The sequence below is a fragment of the Centropristis striata genome, chromosome 16, assembly GCF_030273125.1.
Source record: "Centropristis striata isolate RG_2023a ecotype Rhode Island chromosome 16, C.striata_1.0, whole genome shotgun sequence".
Classification (NCBI taxonomy): domain Eukaryota; kingdom Metazoa; phylum Chordata; class Actinopteri; order Perciformes; family Serranidae; genus Centropristis; species Centropristis striata.
Window position 1 is genome coordinate 1,300,005 of NC_081532.1, and position 18,668 is coordinate 1,318,672.

At 35.6% G+C, this 18,668-nt stretch overlaps 1 protein-coding gene across 1 annotated transcript; it reads left to right on the forward strand.

Annotated features, from left to right (window-relative positions):
- Window positions 1-307: 307 nt before the first annotated feature.
- On the forward strand, window positions 308-13,655 carry LOC131988108 (interferon-inducible GTPase 5-like). The gene is made up of 3 exons (XM_059353132.1): window positions 308-330; window positions 10,004-10,586; window positions 11,145-13,655. The coding sequence occupies exons 2-3, from the start codon at window positions 10,019-10,021 to the stop codon at window positions 11,768-11,770; spliced, it is 1,194 nt and encodes a 397-aa protein (XP_059209115.1). The 5' UTR covers window positions 308-330; window positions 10,004-10,018; the 3' UTR covers window positions 11,771-13,655.
- Window positions 13,656-18,668: the final 5,013 nt, after the last annotated feature.

The following is an 18,668-nucleotide window of genomic DNA, read 5'->3' on the forward strand; positions in this document are numbered from 1 at the left end:
TCTTCACCAGCTATCGACCTGTTAAAGACGAGTACTGGTTAAATAATTGAGTGCCAGCACGTCACAGGGTTGGCACTCATTTACAGAGCTCTGAAACAAACACCCTCCCTCTCTGCATTTCTTATAAACCATGTGCTTTCACTGACAATGTGGACCAGGATATGTGAGCGATGCTGATTGGTCTCCATCATCACAGCAGGACCTTTTCATTGGTCACTTTATTGAGCATCTAAGGGGCTGAACTCTGTACTACTACTATAAAAGTACAACAGCCCAGAAACAGAAGGTAACTTTTCCTCTGGAGCAGCAACGTTTCAAGTTCTTCATACGGTAAGACTTATTTGTTAACTTTTTAAAAATATTTACTTACTTATGGTTATAAGACATAATTAAAGTTGCAAAATGCATAGTATTGTTCATTACATTTTCCTGTTCATGACTTCTAAAGTTACATCTGATTAGATTTCGGTCTAAACTTTTCTGTTTCCATCACTGCAGCTTAGTCCAATGTAACACACTTTACACAGTTTTACATCATTATATATTGAGGTTACAATTGGTATTTAAGGGATTTAAATTACCTTTTTTATCTTTGCTTATTGCTATCAGAAATGAATTAATGCTGACCAGAGCTGACAGGCTATTTCCTCTGATCTAGAGATAATGCAGAGCACAGACAGTGAGGAGTTAAACATGGACTGTATATTGAAAAAGTCTAACAGGCACAAACACGCCTCCCTTTGTTAAAGGTCATCTCCCTTACAGGAACCAGTGAAGCCTCCATATGAGGAAACAAAGAGAACATCTTGAAAGCTAATAAATACTCCACAAGAACAGAGAAATGTGTTCTCTCTCTGAGGGCTGCAAGAACAGAATGATGTTATTCAGAATTTTTTTCTTGTGTAGTGTCCGATAACTATTGTGTGATTGGTTAGAAATTTTAATTTGAATGTGAGGTGTGCTGCAGTGGGAGGGCCCTATGAGGACTTCCCAGGAGTTCTGCATCTGAGTATTGTTAAAATAATTGATTATTTTCTATATTGGTAAATGATTTTATGCTTTATTTCTCTGTTCTCTGTCTCTGTTCTCTGTTCTGACGCAGGTCACTATCAAAGGTCAAACCTTGACTGTAGTAAATATCTCTATGCATTTATATTAAGTCAGACAATATGATTTGATACATTGATTGTGTTTGTGTGTTAATATTGATGTAGAAAACTATGATTACTTTAATTACATATATTCCATTTGCTTAAACTGATTAAGATTCTATAACTCACAAAGAATGACATCCAGATATATTGATGCAGAGTTTTTGCTGTGTGTGTATGTGTGTCTGGAGAGGAGGGCCACAGAAGGCCAAGTGAAAGTCCCGTGTGAAAATGTCTGTAAGTCATAACAAGGAAAAATGTTTGTGCTAACAAGTTTGTTAGCAGGCCAAAAGGCCTTGTCCTGGGTAGCAGGGATTGTTTTGCCCAGGTGGCCTGATGTGTGACGGTATGAAAGAAGACTGGCGAATCAGCGATCATGAAGGCGGGACTTCCTGGAAGAAATCAACCAGCATGTTTTGTAAACAATTGTAAGGTTATTTTAATGGGTTCCAGGGAAGGAGACGGGGTTCAGATTTCACGAACTGAAACACGTCTGTTTGTATTCAGGGACATGAGTTAAGGTTGAACCCAGAGATCTCTGTAAAGTGCACATTTTTTGACGTATTGTAATAAAACTTTTGTTAAACTGAGAAACTTGGACGTTCTCCAGCTCTTCATTTCCCCATCAAAGAATGCGCAGAAAAATGGTGAGGTTTTTTCTGTTGGTGACAGATTTTTTCTGTCGGTGACAGATTATCAATTTTCAAGGTTTCCTCATGCAATTTTTTCTAACAAATGGTGACCCTGACGTGATGGGGAGTGGAAGCTGGAGGACGTGAGTATTAAAATTAATTTTTTATATATGCTTGATCTGAAATTTAACCTGTAATTCTCTTTGAAAAATGATAACAGCCTGAATTATTGCTGATACCACTGACATCCAGACTTTGTTGACAACAGCAGGGTACCCTAAAAAAGGAAGGTGAGCACAAACCTTTTTAATAAAATCTGTGCAAATTGGCCTAATTGCAAAATTGAGTTGTTGTCAATAGAAAACAGATGTCATAGTTAGAAATACAATACGTCAAGAAGATTTATTGACTTATAAAAAATAACAAAAATAATAAAAAAAATAAATAAAACAAATAAAACATTTTATTTTAATTAAAAATTAAAATAGAATAAAATAAAAATAGAAGAAAGAGGGGGCATACGACTGTCCAGCTCGAAGACAGGGGATAACGGTCCCGCTGTAAGGCCTTTTTGATGTAAAGGGGGACCGGGGTGTCTCGCCGAAAACAGGGATCCGACGTTTGGAGTCCGCTGTATAAACTGCAGAAAAGGTGGATTACGTGATTTTAATCCAGCCTGAAGACAGAGAATACGGTTCTCTGTGTTGATTTTAAAGGGGGATTTTCTTTTTAGAAAATCCGGCCAAAAATCAGGAGGCAAAGTGTCTCGCTGTATTTCTCCAATCAATATTCCAATCAAAATGTTTGAATTAAGACTGTTCTAATCAAGAAGTTTTATTAACATGTGTGTTTATATAATAATCAATCAGAGTGATTAATGAAGGGTTGAAATGTATGGGCTGGGTCTTTTTCTCATAGAGTGAATTTAAAGATTACACGTCTTGTGTGTCTACTCTGAGAATTGTCTGTTGGTATTGTGGGAGGTTTGTTTTAACAATTGATGACTCTGTCAAGATTGTATTTAAAACTGTGTGCGAACTGAGTTAACTCCAAGTGTCTGAGCGCAACATTTCTTTTAAATGTTGTAGAAGCTTCTCAGTCTGGTTCATAACACGGGGCAATGGTCCAATACAATCTGTGACTCAGCAGCATGTGTAGCAAAGTAATTTATCTGAACATATATATCATAGAAAGAAAAAGGTTCTGCATCTAATTCAGTGGAGTAAAAATTTGGAATGGGATGTGTGAAGAATTAAACACTTCAAAGTCAAATTTAAAGAGCATGTCTTCACTCAATATAGGGATGAAAATAGGTGTGTGAGATGAAAAGTGTGTGCTGCGTGGGTGTGTGTGTGGGGGATGGTAACAGGTGGTGTAGGTTAATAATGGTGATAATAAGTTTAAATACTACAGTACTATGTGTTATACATACAAAAATATAGGTGGAAGTATCCACACACTGGTCAAGGCCAGTCACTACCCTGCTTGTACTTAAAATTTGGATATTTTTCTTTTAAAAATATACTAAGTCTTACTTTAAATTCCTTTTGCTAGAGATACATCTTTAATTTACTGTTAGTACAAATTTTAATGCAGTACGTGTAAAAAAAAAAAAATTGTTTTTGTTTGTTTGTTTGGTTGTTTTTCCATTTAAATAAGGGTATGAATAATCCTTACACCACTGCTCAAAGTTTAAGAGACTGTTTCTGTCTTGACCTTCCCCCAGAAGTTGTTTTGAGCATGTCTGTGTGAGTGAAACGTTTTTGAGCGTGTCTGAGTGTGTGATTTCTGTAATGAATGTTGAAAGAGGGTGATAAGTTTTCACTACATATTTAAAAAGTACTATTCCAGATCTGTAATAAGTACAAAATAATTGGGACACCTGCACAATCTAATGAAATATTCATGTCCAGTAAAACAGCTTTGCCAGTTTCTATTTTGGTTAAAATTTTACCTGCTCAGTTTTTATTGTATTTTATTTTTTACAAAGTCAAAGGTGATTAATTGACTTGTTCTGTAGTCACTTTGTTTTACTTAATATATTTGATAAAATGTATTCAATATAAATGTGTCCTTGATTTTGAGGCAGTTGTTTAAGTAACTTTAAATATAAAAATGTTTGAGAAGTATTCTACTTATTTTGATCATATTAAATATAATCTTTATGTGTATGTAATTCTAAATCAAGAGAATTTTGTCTGTTCCTAATTGACAGGCACTTCCTTGCGTGCAAACTGTTGCCTCATTTTTTATTGAGTAGCTATTGTTTTTTGTTTTTACAATGTACAGATATATAAAGTGTTCTTACATTTTTGAGTAAAATGATGTTCTTGTTTATGAAAAAACAAATAGACTTTACTTAATTTGGTTAAATAAATATAATTTAAAACTTGGGTGGAATGAAATTAAGTAAATGTTACTTAATATCTTCAGAACTGTTATGTTTTATGGAATGTAAAATTTACTTGATACTTGCAAGTGAGTGTTATTTGATATTGCAGCATTACATTTTACTTAAATCATTTGTGTGCAAATACTGACAATTATTTTTTAAGTAAATCTTTTGAGTTATTTTCAGTGTGGAAAGAAAAAGAGAGGCAGGCAGAGAGACAGAGGCTCCGAGCTCGCCTGGTGTTCTCTCCTTCAGGCCTGATTGTTTTGTTTATGGAGACATAACATTTTTATTTTCAAATTAACAGTTACACTCACTTACCTATTCTGACTTTTATCTTTGGTTTATGTTTTTTTTGTTTTCCTTTATGAGTTGTGTTTTGGGTGGAGGAGTTTTTTTCCTGCTCTGTGTGTGCGTAGTATAAGTGTAATTTACTGGTGTGCAGAATGTTACTGTAATGTAAACAAATGTTCCCCTGTGAGGCCAAGTGGCGTTACCCCTTTGGGTTTCGTCATATTTTTTGTTTTACTAGTGCTGTGGTGGCTCTGGTTAGAGCATTTGTCTCGGGAGCACATCATGGTCAAGGGGAAGTGGCCAGTTCTGGTTGCTTCACCTCGCCATGAGTTTCAGTGTTTAAATACCCGCCGCTGGTCACCACATGAAGACTAGGGTTGAGATTAGCTAGATAGTAATGGTCAGGTAGTCAGCTAGAGGGGAGCATTGTTTACTGTCTAGGCCATAGTGTTTGGCTGGTTGTGTATTGATTTTTTGCACACACCCAAGTATGACAAGTGTTGATGAGTTATTTTTTATTTTTATTTTGTTCTTTATTTTTTATTTCTCCTTTCAGTGGAGCTTGTTGGCTTTCTGCACAAAAAAGCAGCTGTTAAAAATAGCACAACATTTTGGCCTTGACGTTGGTGACAAAATTATAAAAGACAGAGTGAAACTTGTCTTGAAGGCCAGTTAAAAAAATTAAAAATTAAAAAATAAAAGAGGGGGGATTTATCAGAAGTCCCGTCAGCATGTTTAAATTTTGTCCATTCATTATATTGCAAATATATATTTATATAGCAAATTGCAGCCGTTTTAAATGCAGTCTGTTTTTACCCCATTGGTCAAAGTTATGTTTTGGAACTGATATAGATTGTTAACGAAAGTTGCTCAACTTACTGTGTAAGTTGATGTGATATCTTGCTAAAAGATAGATGACAGGTGGTTGAAATCAAGTGAGTGTAATAGATGGAAAAGAGTACGTAGGGGAAGAGAGACAAAAAAGAAGGTATTAGTATGTGTTGACAAGAGAAGAAAAGATTGGGCAACTTGCTTGCTACGAACTGTATGTAATTAAAAAAAATTTTTTTTTTGGATGTTTGAACTCACAATCTGCCTGAATTTATATTCTTGCCCCAACATTTCATGCAATTTATTCTCCGATACCGATTCAGTTATCAGTGTACTGAGATATTTTGTTACATTTTGGTTTCATTTCCACTGAGTGTGCTTCACTATTCTACAGTAAATGTTTTAAAGGGCCAGCCACTGTGGGTGAAAGGGGGGTGCCCCTGGATTTACCACGGTTGGACCATGTGTCCTTTTGCTGTACATTAACTGCACTGGAAGCCTCCTGTCCACACAGGTCCAGGAGACATGACAGCTCCAGACAGAGAAAAGCTCGGGTAAGAGTGTAAGACTCTCTGAGTGTGTGTGGCTGAAGGTCATCAACAGGAAGTGGACAGAACCACGTTGGGCAAGTCCATATCAGGTTAAAAAAGAGCTGTGAGAATCATACATTCATGAAAAAAATCATATTCATATAATCAATTGTTTTTGACATTATATACTGCAAAATTTTTTTTTGATAAATGGGTACAGAAAGATTGTTTTGGCTGTGTTGTTCTGTTTGGCTCTGCTATCTCTGTTAATAGTGCTTCCTGTTCTGTGTCACCTGGAGCCGAGGGGGAGAGTGGACGGTGGTAATATTACTATATTATGTACAGAAATTGACATATTGATGACACAAGCATAGTGGTGTTGTGTGTTGTGTGTATTTCTCATATCTGTTCTGTCTGTGTTTTGCATCTCCATGGTCATCGAAGGTAAAACCCTTTCCCCATATCAAATGACATTAATCCACTCTGAAATGCTTTGCTGCTCACTGATATTGCTACTATTCATAATTTTGTTTGAGTTGGCCTAATGAATGTTAGGCCAAAAGAGGGAATTGTTAAAATAATTGATTATTTTCTATATTGGTAAATGATTTTATGCTTTATTTCTCTGTTCTCTGTCTCTGTTCTCTGTTCTGACGCAGGTCACTATCAAAGGTCAAACCTTGACTGTAGTAAATATCTCTATGCATTTATATTAAGTCAGACAATATGATTTGATACATTGATTGTGTTTGTGTGTTAATATTGATGTAGAAAACTATGATTACTTTAATTACATATATTCCATTTGCTTAAACTGATTAAGATTCTATAACTCACAAAGAATGACATCCAGATATATTGATGCAGAGTTTTTGCTGTGTGTGTATGTGTGTCTGGAGAGGAGGGCCACAGAAGGCCAAGTGAAAGTCCCGTGTGAAAATGTCTGTAAGTCATAACAAGGAAAAATGTTTGTGCTAACAAGTTTGTTAGCAGGCCAAAAGGCCTTGTCCTGGGTAGCAGGGATTGTTTTGCCCAGGTGGCCTGATGTGTGACGGTATGAAAGAAGACTGGCGAATCAGCGATCATGAAGGCGGGACTTCCTGGAAGAAATCAACCAGCATGTTTTGTAAACAATTGTAAGGTTATTTTAATGGGTTCCAGGGAAGGAGACGGGGTTCAGATTTCACGAACTGAAACACGTCTGTTTGTATTCAGGGACATGAGTTAAGGTTGAACCCAGAGATCTCTGTAAAGTGCACATTTTTTGACGTATTGTAATAAAACTTTTGTTAAACTGAGAAACTTGGACGTTCTCCAGCTCTTCATTTCCCCATCAAAGAATGCGCAGAAAAATGGTGAGGTTTTTTCTGTTGGTGACAGATTTTTTCTGTCGGTGACAGATTATCAATTTTCAAGGTTTCCTCATGCAATTTTTTCTAACAGTATCTTTTGAAGTATGAAATGTCCTGGCCAGAACTAACTTTGTTCTTGTTCTTGCCACCTTGAGTAGCAAGAACAAATTTCTCCCCCTGCCTGTCACAGCGGGATGTTAAAACCATCACTGTCAAAGAAAGGTGGAGAATCTACAAATCATCTGTAAATCAATCTGTAACTCAGGAATCAATAGATCTCTGCTTAAGTCAAACTTCCGGGTCACATAAACCCGACCAATTAAATATTAAAATCAAATTCAGTCCTGGTGAATAATCCGTGTATCATTCGTTCTTTCCATTTTCAATTGGCAATCAAAATCAAATAATGAAAAATTGTCTGGTTATTTTGTTATTTGTTGTCTATTATAAAATGAAAAAAATGCTTGTTTTTTCATATTTCAATCTTAGGCTCAGATCAAAAATACAAAATGAAAAACGGGCACCAGGACGGAATTTGATTTTAATATTTAATTGGTCGGGTTTACGTGACCCGGAAGTTTGACTGCGGTCCAGTGAGCCGTCACTCGCTTCTCTGTAGTCAAACCCTCCGTCCCTAGATTATAATAATAATATATATAATGTAGTGACCCGTATTGTGATATTTATGGTAAATTAATTGAAACTGCTCAGAGCGAGCTGACATGAAGGATAAACACTTTACTGTCATTCTTTATCACTTTTTTTCAGTTTAAAACTCTGACCAGCAGAGAGGAGATGAAGTATTAACTTTACATCAACACAACACGTGAAATAATTTAATTGCATCGCGCCGAAAATGTATTAGATGTGTCGACGTGCGGTTTTTAGTTTTCAGAATGAAGTGTTACACAACCAGGCCCAAATACCAGATAAATATGGAAATAAGATTAATTGCATGATATTCACAGAACTGTTCACTGTGGATTTTTCTTTAAAATATACAGTAAAAAATTACATTATATCAAGAAATTAATCAAATTAAAATGTCTGTTTCCAGTCGCTAATTCAACTTCAGGTACATTCTAGAGCAGCTGTTCTCAACCTTGGGGTCGGGACCCCAATTGGGGTCGCGAGATGATTTCTGGGGGTCGCCAAATCATTTTGGAAGTCAGCTCTGTCTCCACTGTGTTAAAGTGTTCATGTGTTAATGTGTTTTAGTCTTTTTGGTAATTTAATGTCTTTTTTTGATCATTTTGTGTTTTTTTTAGTAATTTTGTGTCTTTTCTGGTCATTTTGTTTCTTTTTTTTGAATTTTGTTTTCTTTTTTGGGTTATTTTGTCTCTTTTTTTGGTCATTTTGTGTCTTTTTTGGTCAATTTGTGTCTTTTTTGGTCATTTTGTGTATTTTCTGGTCATTTTGAGTCTTTTTTGGTCATTTTGATTACTTTTTTTGGTCGTTTTGTTTCTTTTTAGGGTGATCTGAACTGTGTGGAATATCAGTTTAAAATGCACTTGAATATTTACTGTACAGTAAATATTCAAGTGCATTTTATTATGAATTGTAATATAATGTAATATTTTACTGTACAGTCTATATCCAAATGTGTTTTATTTTTTTTTTTTAAATTCCATAGTGAACAGTTCTGTGAATATCATGCAATTAATCTTATTTCCATATTTATCTGTTTTTTGGCCTGGTTGTGTAACTTTATTCTGAAAACTGAAAACCGCATGTCGACACAACAAATACATTTTCGGCGCGACGCAATTTGGTGGTGTGTTGATGTAACGTTAATACTTCATCTCCTCTCTGCTGGTCAGAGTTTAATACTGAAAAAAAGTGAGAAGGAATGACGGTAAAGTGTTTATCCTTGTCAGCTCGCTCTGAGCAGTTTCAAACAAATTAACCAATTTTTCATGATTTGATTTTTGATTGCCAATTGAAAATGGAAAGAACGAATGATACACAGATTGAGAAGTAACCAGTCAGTCCCATTTGTATTGTTGCATAGTCTCCTTGGCTGGCTTAAAGTCCCACCATGATGTCTGAGTTTCCATCAATGTAACGGTTATTCTAGTGTAGTGCCTGACTATATGTGGATAATATATTAGTGGAGTATCCATTGATTTCTATTTTATTTTTATTTTTATGAATGTGAATTTTTCTTTTCCTTTTCTTCTTCAACTTCCTTCACCTACTTGACCTTTGTTGTACTAGGATTTTTGGCTCCCCTTTTTGCATCCCTTTTGTTGGGGAGATTGGTAAAGGCCTAAGTCCTGACACAGGGACCCTTGCATATATGTACAGTATGTCAATGTTGGAAGTGATTGTGTTGCGGATGGACCAGAATGGTTTAAATAGACTCAAGGGACAGAGAAATGTTTTCCATCAGAAGGCTCAGTTGGTAGGGAAGTGTGAGAACTTTTGAAAATAATGTTGTTAGAGAAGAGAAAGAATAGAGATTAAAAAAAAAACATAAATTGAATGAGATATATGTCAGCAGGATATCAGTATTGTGGGAATATGGTATCCGCATATATCACCTCCTCACAGCAGGGGGTGGAGTGTCTGTGTAATTCTGTACTCATCTTTTTATGCCAAAGTGATGCGGTGTGTTTGAGGTTATGTTGCTCATAATGTTGTTCATAATGAAACAGAAGAGGGGGAAATATTTAATGACTTCTAAAGATTTAGTTTACATGTAAGATCTTTGTCTGTTTTTAAGATTGTATGTGCATGATGTTAGATCATTGTCTTACTGCATTTTTTTTTTACTATTTCCTATAAAATAATGGTAACTTTTAATTCTCTATTTCTCCAGTTTTCAAAGATCACCATGGAAGATCCACTTGACAACAAATCAGCTGAAGACATTAAAAAAGCACTAGAAGACAATAATCAAGCCTTAGCTGTAGCAAAGATCCAGGAGTATTTGGAGAAGAAGAAAAATACTCCACTAAATATTGCCGTCACAGGAGAGGCAGGCTCTGGTAAATCCTCCTTTGTTAATGCCTTTAGAGGCTTAGATGATGGTGATGATGGAGCTGCTCCCACTGGTTGTGTAGAAACCACCATGGAGGTTACAGCATACCCCCATCCTAACTTTCCCAACGTCACACTGTGGGATCTTCCTGGTATTGGCACCCCCAACTTTCTAGCTGACGAATACCTGCAGCATGTTAATTTTGAAAGGTTTGACTTCTTCATCATCGTCTCATCTAATCGATTCAGAGAAAATGATGTGAAGCTCGCTCTGGAGATCCAGAAGATGAAGAAAAAGTTCTACTTTGTTCGCTCAAAGATCGACAATGACTTACGTGATGAGGAAAGAAGGATGAAGAAAAAGAAGTCACAGTTCAATGCTAAAAAGATTCTCAAAGAAATCAGGGAAAACTGCACTCAAGGTAAGTGACTTACAGTCTGTAATCATTTCTGTAATAATAACAGAGAATAATTACAAGATGTCCATAATTAAAGCCGTTGTTAGACAGTCCTGATTTCTTTGTTCAGAGATCCCAGACTTTAGACAGGTTTACATTCTACAGGTGGTTAGTTAGAGAAACTAGTCTGCACAAAGGCCCATACAGCAGTCAGAGACCTTCTGGTAGTGACCTGCAGGCTCATAGAAGCTCCCCTCTCATTCTCCATGGAGGATGACTGTAGGTGACTGTAGGGCAGTCTGTGGCCGAGAGGTTTGGAATCGGATTTCTAACTGGAGGGTCATTTTATACGGTCAAAACACAGACCAGAGGAGGAAAGTTCAGATCTTAGGAAAAATGTAACTACTTCTGACTTTCCTAGATTGGGTGGAGAAGGTTCGATAAAAGCAGTTGGTGCCAAAACATCTACACAAATAATAATACAATAACATGTGTCTTGAGATATGCACATGATGTTGTACCTTTTGAAAGCTGTAATTATTTTATCTGTCTTGTCATTGTTTTATTCTTTTTGTGACACAGGTCTTCAGCAACAACATGTGGAGTCTCCACAAGTCTTCCTGGTGTCCAGCTTTGATCTCCACCTGCATGACTTCCCTCTTTTGGTGGAAACCTTAGAGGGAGAGCTTCCTGCACACAAGAGTCATGCTCTGCTGTTGGCCATGCCCACCATCAGCCTGGAGGTCATCGACAAGAAGAAAAAGGCTTTCCAATCCGTTATAGAACATTGGGTTCTTCTTAGTGCACTTGGAGCAGCTATACCAGTTCCTGGGCTTTCTTTAGTCCTTGATGTGGAAGTGTTGGTTGGTGCTGTCACAGGATACGTAAGTGGGTTTGGTCTTGATGAACCATCACTGCGTTCCCTCGCTAACAGATCAAATGTGGCATTGGATGATCTGATGAAGATCATTGTTTCACCACTGGCTGCAAAAGAAACAACCCGTGATCTTGTCATGGAGGTTATTCTTTCATTTGGAAGTGCAGCTGAGTTAACGACAGCAGAAGTAGTGTTCAGGTGGATTCCACTAATTGGAACCCCAGTAGCAATGTTCTCCTCTTCTGTCTTCACCTACAAAATTCTAAACAAGATCCTTGACATGCTTGCTGAGGATGCACAGAGAGTGTTTGAACGGGCCCTGGGTGTGTAAACCCCAATGTGAAATTCAAGTTAACGACATTCAATGGCACGTTTGAAAATTACATGTACAAAATAACTTTTGAATTATTTCCATGAGTAGTTGCCTTGTGAGTGCAGTTAGTTTTGATATACATAATCTTTACAAATCATAATCTTGAATTCTAGCTGCACATTTTAGCGCACAGTGCGTCATACGTTTTGTAGTTGATCACTCCATCCAAAATAAATGCAGATACTAATAAAAAAACATTGTTTAGCTTAAACAGGGTATTAACTAACCACTGTCTTTGTCCACACAGTCAACATCAGCCCCTGTCACAAATCAAAGACATGTTGACAGTCTGTCTCGCAGACACACAAAGAACACACACACACACACACACACCTGACTTGACAACTAACGTTACTATATAACTGCAATTAAACTTCACTACACTGCATGTTATTGTAATTTAAGCGCCCTGACAGAGTGTTTATCTCATTCTTGAGTCCAGGCGCATCATATTCACATTAGGTAGGTTTACGCTGCCTGCTGACACCTTGATCACGGTCACCCATGAATATTAAGTAGCCATGTGGCAGTCTCTTCACAATATGATTCCATCAGACCTTATATCTACACTGCTTAACCAAAGTCGGCAGAGCCAAAACCAAAGAAAAGGCTGGATCACTAACATGCTGCTGCTGCAAGGTGGAAGTGAGAGAGCGAGAAGAGGTCACCACCTCCTCTTTATAACCTTCCCTTAATCAGCCTCACTGATTCCACCTGAGGGAAAGCACAAGACACAAATTACTGACAGGCTCATGACAACAAGAGGGGGGTTAACTGGATAGATTATGTTTATTACAACCAACAGAGATTCATCACCTACACGAGTGAAATCCTGAAGGCATTTGGTGAGCAGCTACAAAATCTACATTTTCTGGGTCAAGGAACCATTTAAAACTATTGAGAATATCACTAGATGATTATTTGATCAAATAGATATGTTAATTTTCACCCAGACTGGTAGGTCTTCAAGTGCTGCAGCAGGGAATCCTGAGTTGAAAATGTTTGGACTCTATGTTGACAAGATCAACATTTTGAACCAAAAAAAAAACAAAGAAAAACCAACATAAATGTGATCTTGTGATTGTGTGTGATCTGTTAGAAATAATTTATTCTGTCTCTGTTTTCTGTCTCTGTGGATGGGGATCACTATCTGATTGACTAGGTCACTATCTATGCTGCGTAATTCACTAACTGTGTATGTGACCTCTCTCTATGCATTTATAGATTAATCATGTAAGATGCTTTTGATACAATGATCATGTGCTAATATTGTTTTAAAACTATGATTACTCTAGATACATGTATTCAATCTGCTTAAACTTAGTAAGATTCTATCATAACAAGAAGATATATTTTATGTTTGGTATGTTATGTGAACATTGCAAAATCTATGTTCCCACCAATATCTCTGCAAGTCATAACAAGGCCGGAGGTTGTGTTGAATGTTTTGGGAACAGGTCAGGTCATGGACATGATGTGCTGAGCAGAAAGATAACTGTCTTCTCTGCTTGGTGACATGACCTGTCCTGATATTGATTAAAACTGACGAATCAAAAGTTCGAGAGGGACGCATCTTCTGGAGAGTTCTACCGACATTCTCAGTAAACATTGTTAGGCTATAAAACTGGGTTTCAGGGACAGAAGGGGGGTCCAACCTTCATGAACTGATCCGCCTTTTTTGTGTAAATCAGGGAAGTGATGTTTGAACTCAGACTCTGTAACTAAACATTTTTTGACGTATTGTAATAAAGTGAAGTTAAACTGAGAACTTGGACGTCTCCTGCTCATCATTCCCCATCAAACGATCTGCGCAGAGAAATTGGTGAGAGGATTTACTGTTGGAGTCAGATCATTTAATTTTAAAGGTTTCCTCAATGCATTTCTCAACAGATCCTGTCATCAACTCTCTTTTTTAGTAATTTTGTGTCTTTTTTTGGTCATTTTGTCTTTTTTTTTTTTTTTGTCATTTTGTGTCTTTTTTGGTCATTTTGTCTTTTTTTTTTTCATTTTGTGTCTTTTTTGGTCAATTTGTGTCTTTTTTAGTCCTTTAGTCCAACATAAAATGTGATTTTGAATCTCTTTTTTTACTTTTAAAACACTATCATGCTCAATAAAGAATGTTAAATGTGTCAAATGTGACCAAAGGTGTCAAATCTACCATATAAGAGGGTTCCATCCAGTTCTATCATTTGATACTAAATCTATTTGAGCTTGTCTCCAGTTTTACTTGGTATATCATCATCAAACTGAAACTGGCCTCATGGAGTTTACAGCCAGAACTTTAGAGGTAAATGTACAGTAGGGCTCCACGCTTTTCTTTCTCTCATTCAACAAAAACAGACTCAAAGAAACCAGCTGTCCTCACTCCCTAATCACAGGAGGAGGGACCTGAGCAGCAAAAAACAATTATAATCAATAATAATAGTTAACCTACAATAGTCATCAGCATTCCCAAAATACAAAGAATTAATAGGCTCCAACAATTTAGTATAAAATGATAGAGCTGGATGGAACCCTCTTACATGTTAGATTTGACACCTTTGTTCACATTTGCAACATTTACAATTCTTTATTGAGCATGATAGTGTTTTAAAAGTTAAAAAAAGATTCAAAATCACATTTAATGTTGGAATAAAGGACTAAAAAAAGACACAAAATAACCAAAAAAAGACACAAAATGACCAAAAAAAGACACAACATTACTAAAAAAAAAAAGACACAAAAAGACTAATTTTATTGTTGTGTTTTAAGTATTGAATAAAGTTGATTCCAGAAATCTCCCTCCCTCTCTCTGTCTTTATTCTCAGTATATACAATTTGCTGATTTACTGTCTGAGTGCAGCACTTTTACTTGTAGTGTAGTATTTCCACAGTGGAGTATGAGTATGAGTACTTTTACTGCGGTTAAGGCTCTGAATACATGGTGTTTGAACTGTCGTGCTGCCACGTCGCTCAGCAGACAAACAAACAACGTCTCACACTTTGGAAAATGTGCAGATCACGCTGGTTATTTCCTTAATATGCAAACGATGGCTGCGTGTGATGAGGCCATGAAATTTGAATAATTCTGATGAATTGCACACAGTCTATCTATTTCAACAGCAGTGAGTGAAGAGAGAAAACCAGATGACTAAACTAACTAAAGGTTATCAGCTTTAACCTCTTAAAGCGGCAGGTTTGGGAGCAGGAGAAGGGTTAGGATCAAAAAACTAAATCTGGGCCAAAGTTCATAACAGTTTATACATTTATGAGACTTGATTTGAAAGGTAACATCTTCTAGTTTCCTTAAATGAATATATGTCCACAAAGGATAAACAATTTATTATATTCTGTTTGATTTATCTTTTACTAAGCATCCCATCTTATTTGGAGTCAGGACTTGTAATACAGCACACCTCATAAATACATCTACAATGCATAATGCACTATATGTTTGCTCATACATGTGCAACACAGTAGATTATGTCACATAGTGTTCTTTAGATTCAGTGTTTAACTCTCTGGAGTTTTGGGCATTTGGGCTTTCCATCCTGCCTGTATTCACCACTTAAAACATGTTTAAATACCATGTTGGTATATTTTTCACCTATATGACCTGATAATAATAATAATTGATGTTTTATTCTGACTTACTGGATCAACATTTAGAAACAAAAAGAAACAAAGAAAAACCAACAAAAATGTGATCTTGTGATTGTGTGTGATCCTGTCATCAACTCTGGTTTTTATTCTAGTGGGACTCTGTTTGATTTGGCTCTTTGTGTTTAGAGGAACAATTTTGGTTATTTTGTGTATTTTTTAGTCATTTTGTGTCTTTTTTTTTGTTCATTTTGTGTCTTTTTTAGTCCTTTATTCCAACATAAAATGTGATTTTGAATCTTTTTTTTAACTTCCAAAACACTATCATGCTCAATAAAGAATGTTAAATGTGTCAAATGTGACCAAAGGTGTCAAATCTACCATATAAGAGGGTTCCATCCAGTTCTATCATTTGATACTAAATCTATTTGAGCTTGTCTCCAGTTTTACTTGGTATATCATCATCAAACTGAAACTGGCCTCATGGAGTTTACAGCCAGAACTTTAGAGGTAAATGTACAGTAGGGCTCCACGCTGCTTTGTTTTCTAGTCTGATGGAGGCAACAAGTCTGGATTATTTGGAGCTTTTGGACACTCCACAGGGTTAACATGAAATTAAATTTGAATGTAAAGAGCAAAGAATATATGATAATTTGCATACATCCTAAATGAGTGAATGTGTGATCAGGCAACATTTTTTATTATAATTAATGATCTTTCTTCTGTTCTAAACATTACTTGTTATTTCTGTCTTAATATTCAGTAAGTGGTGTATCCTGTATTCACCACTTAAAAATGTTTAAATGCCATTTTGGTATATTTTTTTTTCACCTATATGACCTGATAATAATTGATTTTTTATTCTGACAGGATGAAAAGGATCCAAACATGGACAAAATAGCCCAAAACTCCATAGAGTCAATATCAGTAACTGTGGTGTAGCATGAATTTACCTTTCCCAGCCTGTACTCATAAAGAGACTGAATAAACTGACAAGTTTACCCTCTGCACCTGCAGCAGGACAAGACAACCAGAGTCAGTGGAAACATCTTCCTGATGCAGTTTTCACTGTGAGTGCATGAAAACAGTTGAGAGTCTGTGTGACAGAAGAAGTTAAAACTGTGAGGAGCAGTGAAGCATCAAATCATGCAAACATCCTTTAGTGTCCAGCTGTCCTTGTGAAACAGAAAGGAGAGATGAGGACATGTTTTACATTACATAAAACACACAAAAAAACACAAAATATGACGAAAAGGACATTTAAAAACATTCATAAAACACACAAAAAAAACCTACCAAAAAATGACAAAAAATACACATAAAGACACAGAAAACACATGAAAAATTTAAAAACACAAAAAATGACAAAAAACACAAAATATGACAAAAAGCACATATAAAAACCTACAAAAATGACAAAAAACACACAAAAAAGATTACAAACACACACACACACAACAAGCACAACAAAAAACATAAAAACACACACCATTTTTTTTTAAATAAAACACAAAAAACACAGAATATGCCGAAAAGGACATAAAAGCAGTCATAAACACACATAAAAAAACCTTCAAAAAAAGACACAAAGACACACAGAAAACACATTAAAAAAATTAAAAACAAAAAAAATACAAAAAACACAAAATATGACAAAAAGCACATATTAAAAACCTACAAAAATGACAAAAAACACACAAAAAAGATTACAAACACACACACAACAAGCACAACAAAAAAATAAAAACACACTTTTTTTTTTTTTTACATAAAACACACAAAAAACACAAAATATGCCGAAAAGGACATAAAAGCAGTCATAAAACACACAAAAAAAAACCTTCAAAAAAAGACACAAAGACACACAGAAAACACATTAAAAAAATTAAAAACAAAAAAAACACAAAATATGACAAAAAGCACATATAAAAACACACATTAAAAAACCTACAAAAATGACCAAAAAACACACAAAAAAAATTACAAACACACAAAAAACACAAAATATGCCGAAAAGGACATAAAAGCAGTCATAAAACACACATAAAAAACCTTCAAAAAAAGACACAAAGACACACAGAAAACACATTAAAAAAAATTAAAAACAAAAAAAATACAAAAAACACAAAATATGACAAAAAGCACATATAAAAACACACATTAAAAAACCTACAAAAATGACAAAAAACTCAAAAAAAAAAATACAAACACACACAAAAAAGCACAACAAAATACAAAAAACACATAAAAATACACAAAAATCTGTCAGTCGAGGCTACATCTCCCTGTGATGATGAAGAACACTTCCTCTTCCTCATCTCTCTGCTCTTTCTCTCTTTACAAAGTTTCCCAAAAGGCCTTTGTGCTCATCAATAGCTGCAGGCTGCCCTCTGCTGGCTGTCCAGGCTCACAACAACTTCATACTGACGTCAGACTGAGTTTGTGTTCGCTCCTTCACTTTAACCAGGATCAGGACATCAATCTGTTCATCAGAGACGCTTCAGCTGTGACTCAAGTTTGAACAAAACTCCTCTTGGATGCCCCATGTGGCAGATAAAATATAATAAAGTGTCTTGTAGTTCAGCCTTCCAGTGGAGAAAACATGATGCAGGTCCACACAGGCTGCCACACATACCAGGAGCTCCTCAGATACAAGGGAAATATTCTACCTTGTTAAGATAAGACAAGATAAGATTTTCCTTTATTAGTCCCACATGAGGAACTTTACAGTTTTACAGCAGCAAAGTGGATAGCAAGATAGAGACTAGCTTCAATAAAAAAAATAATAAATAGTAAAAAAAAAATAAAAAAAAAAGCGGTATGAACTAGAAATATAAAAAATATTAGCAATTAAACAAAAAATATTTTTAATGTAAGATCACTTCACATGGAGACAAAAACTGCTGAGTGCAAATACATAAAGTGGCTGGAATACATGTGCAAATTAGTTTTGGTCATAGCAATAAAGTGCACAGATCACATGTGAGTTAAAGTTTCTAAATGTTGAAAATGGTTGCAAATATAATATATATAAAGGTAAAATGAAGATAACATCTTTTTTTATACTAAATATATTAAATATCTTCTTTTTACTGTCACCATCACTCAAAAACAAGATTGTAGTTTAAGCCAATCCTTTAGATTTTATATCGTGACGTCATCAAGTAGTAATGTGCTGGTGCTTTCATGGACTCCGGAATATTAACATTTTGAAATTAATCATATCACATTTGTACTAATCACCAAAGCTTCATTTTTTTTAAACAACTCATCACAT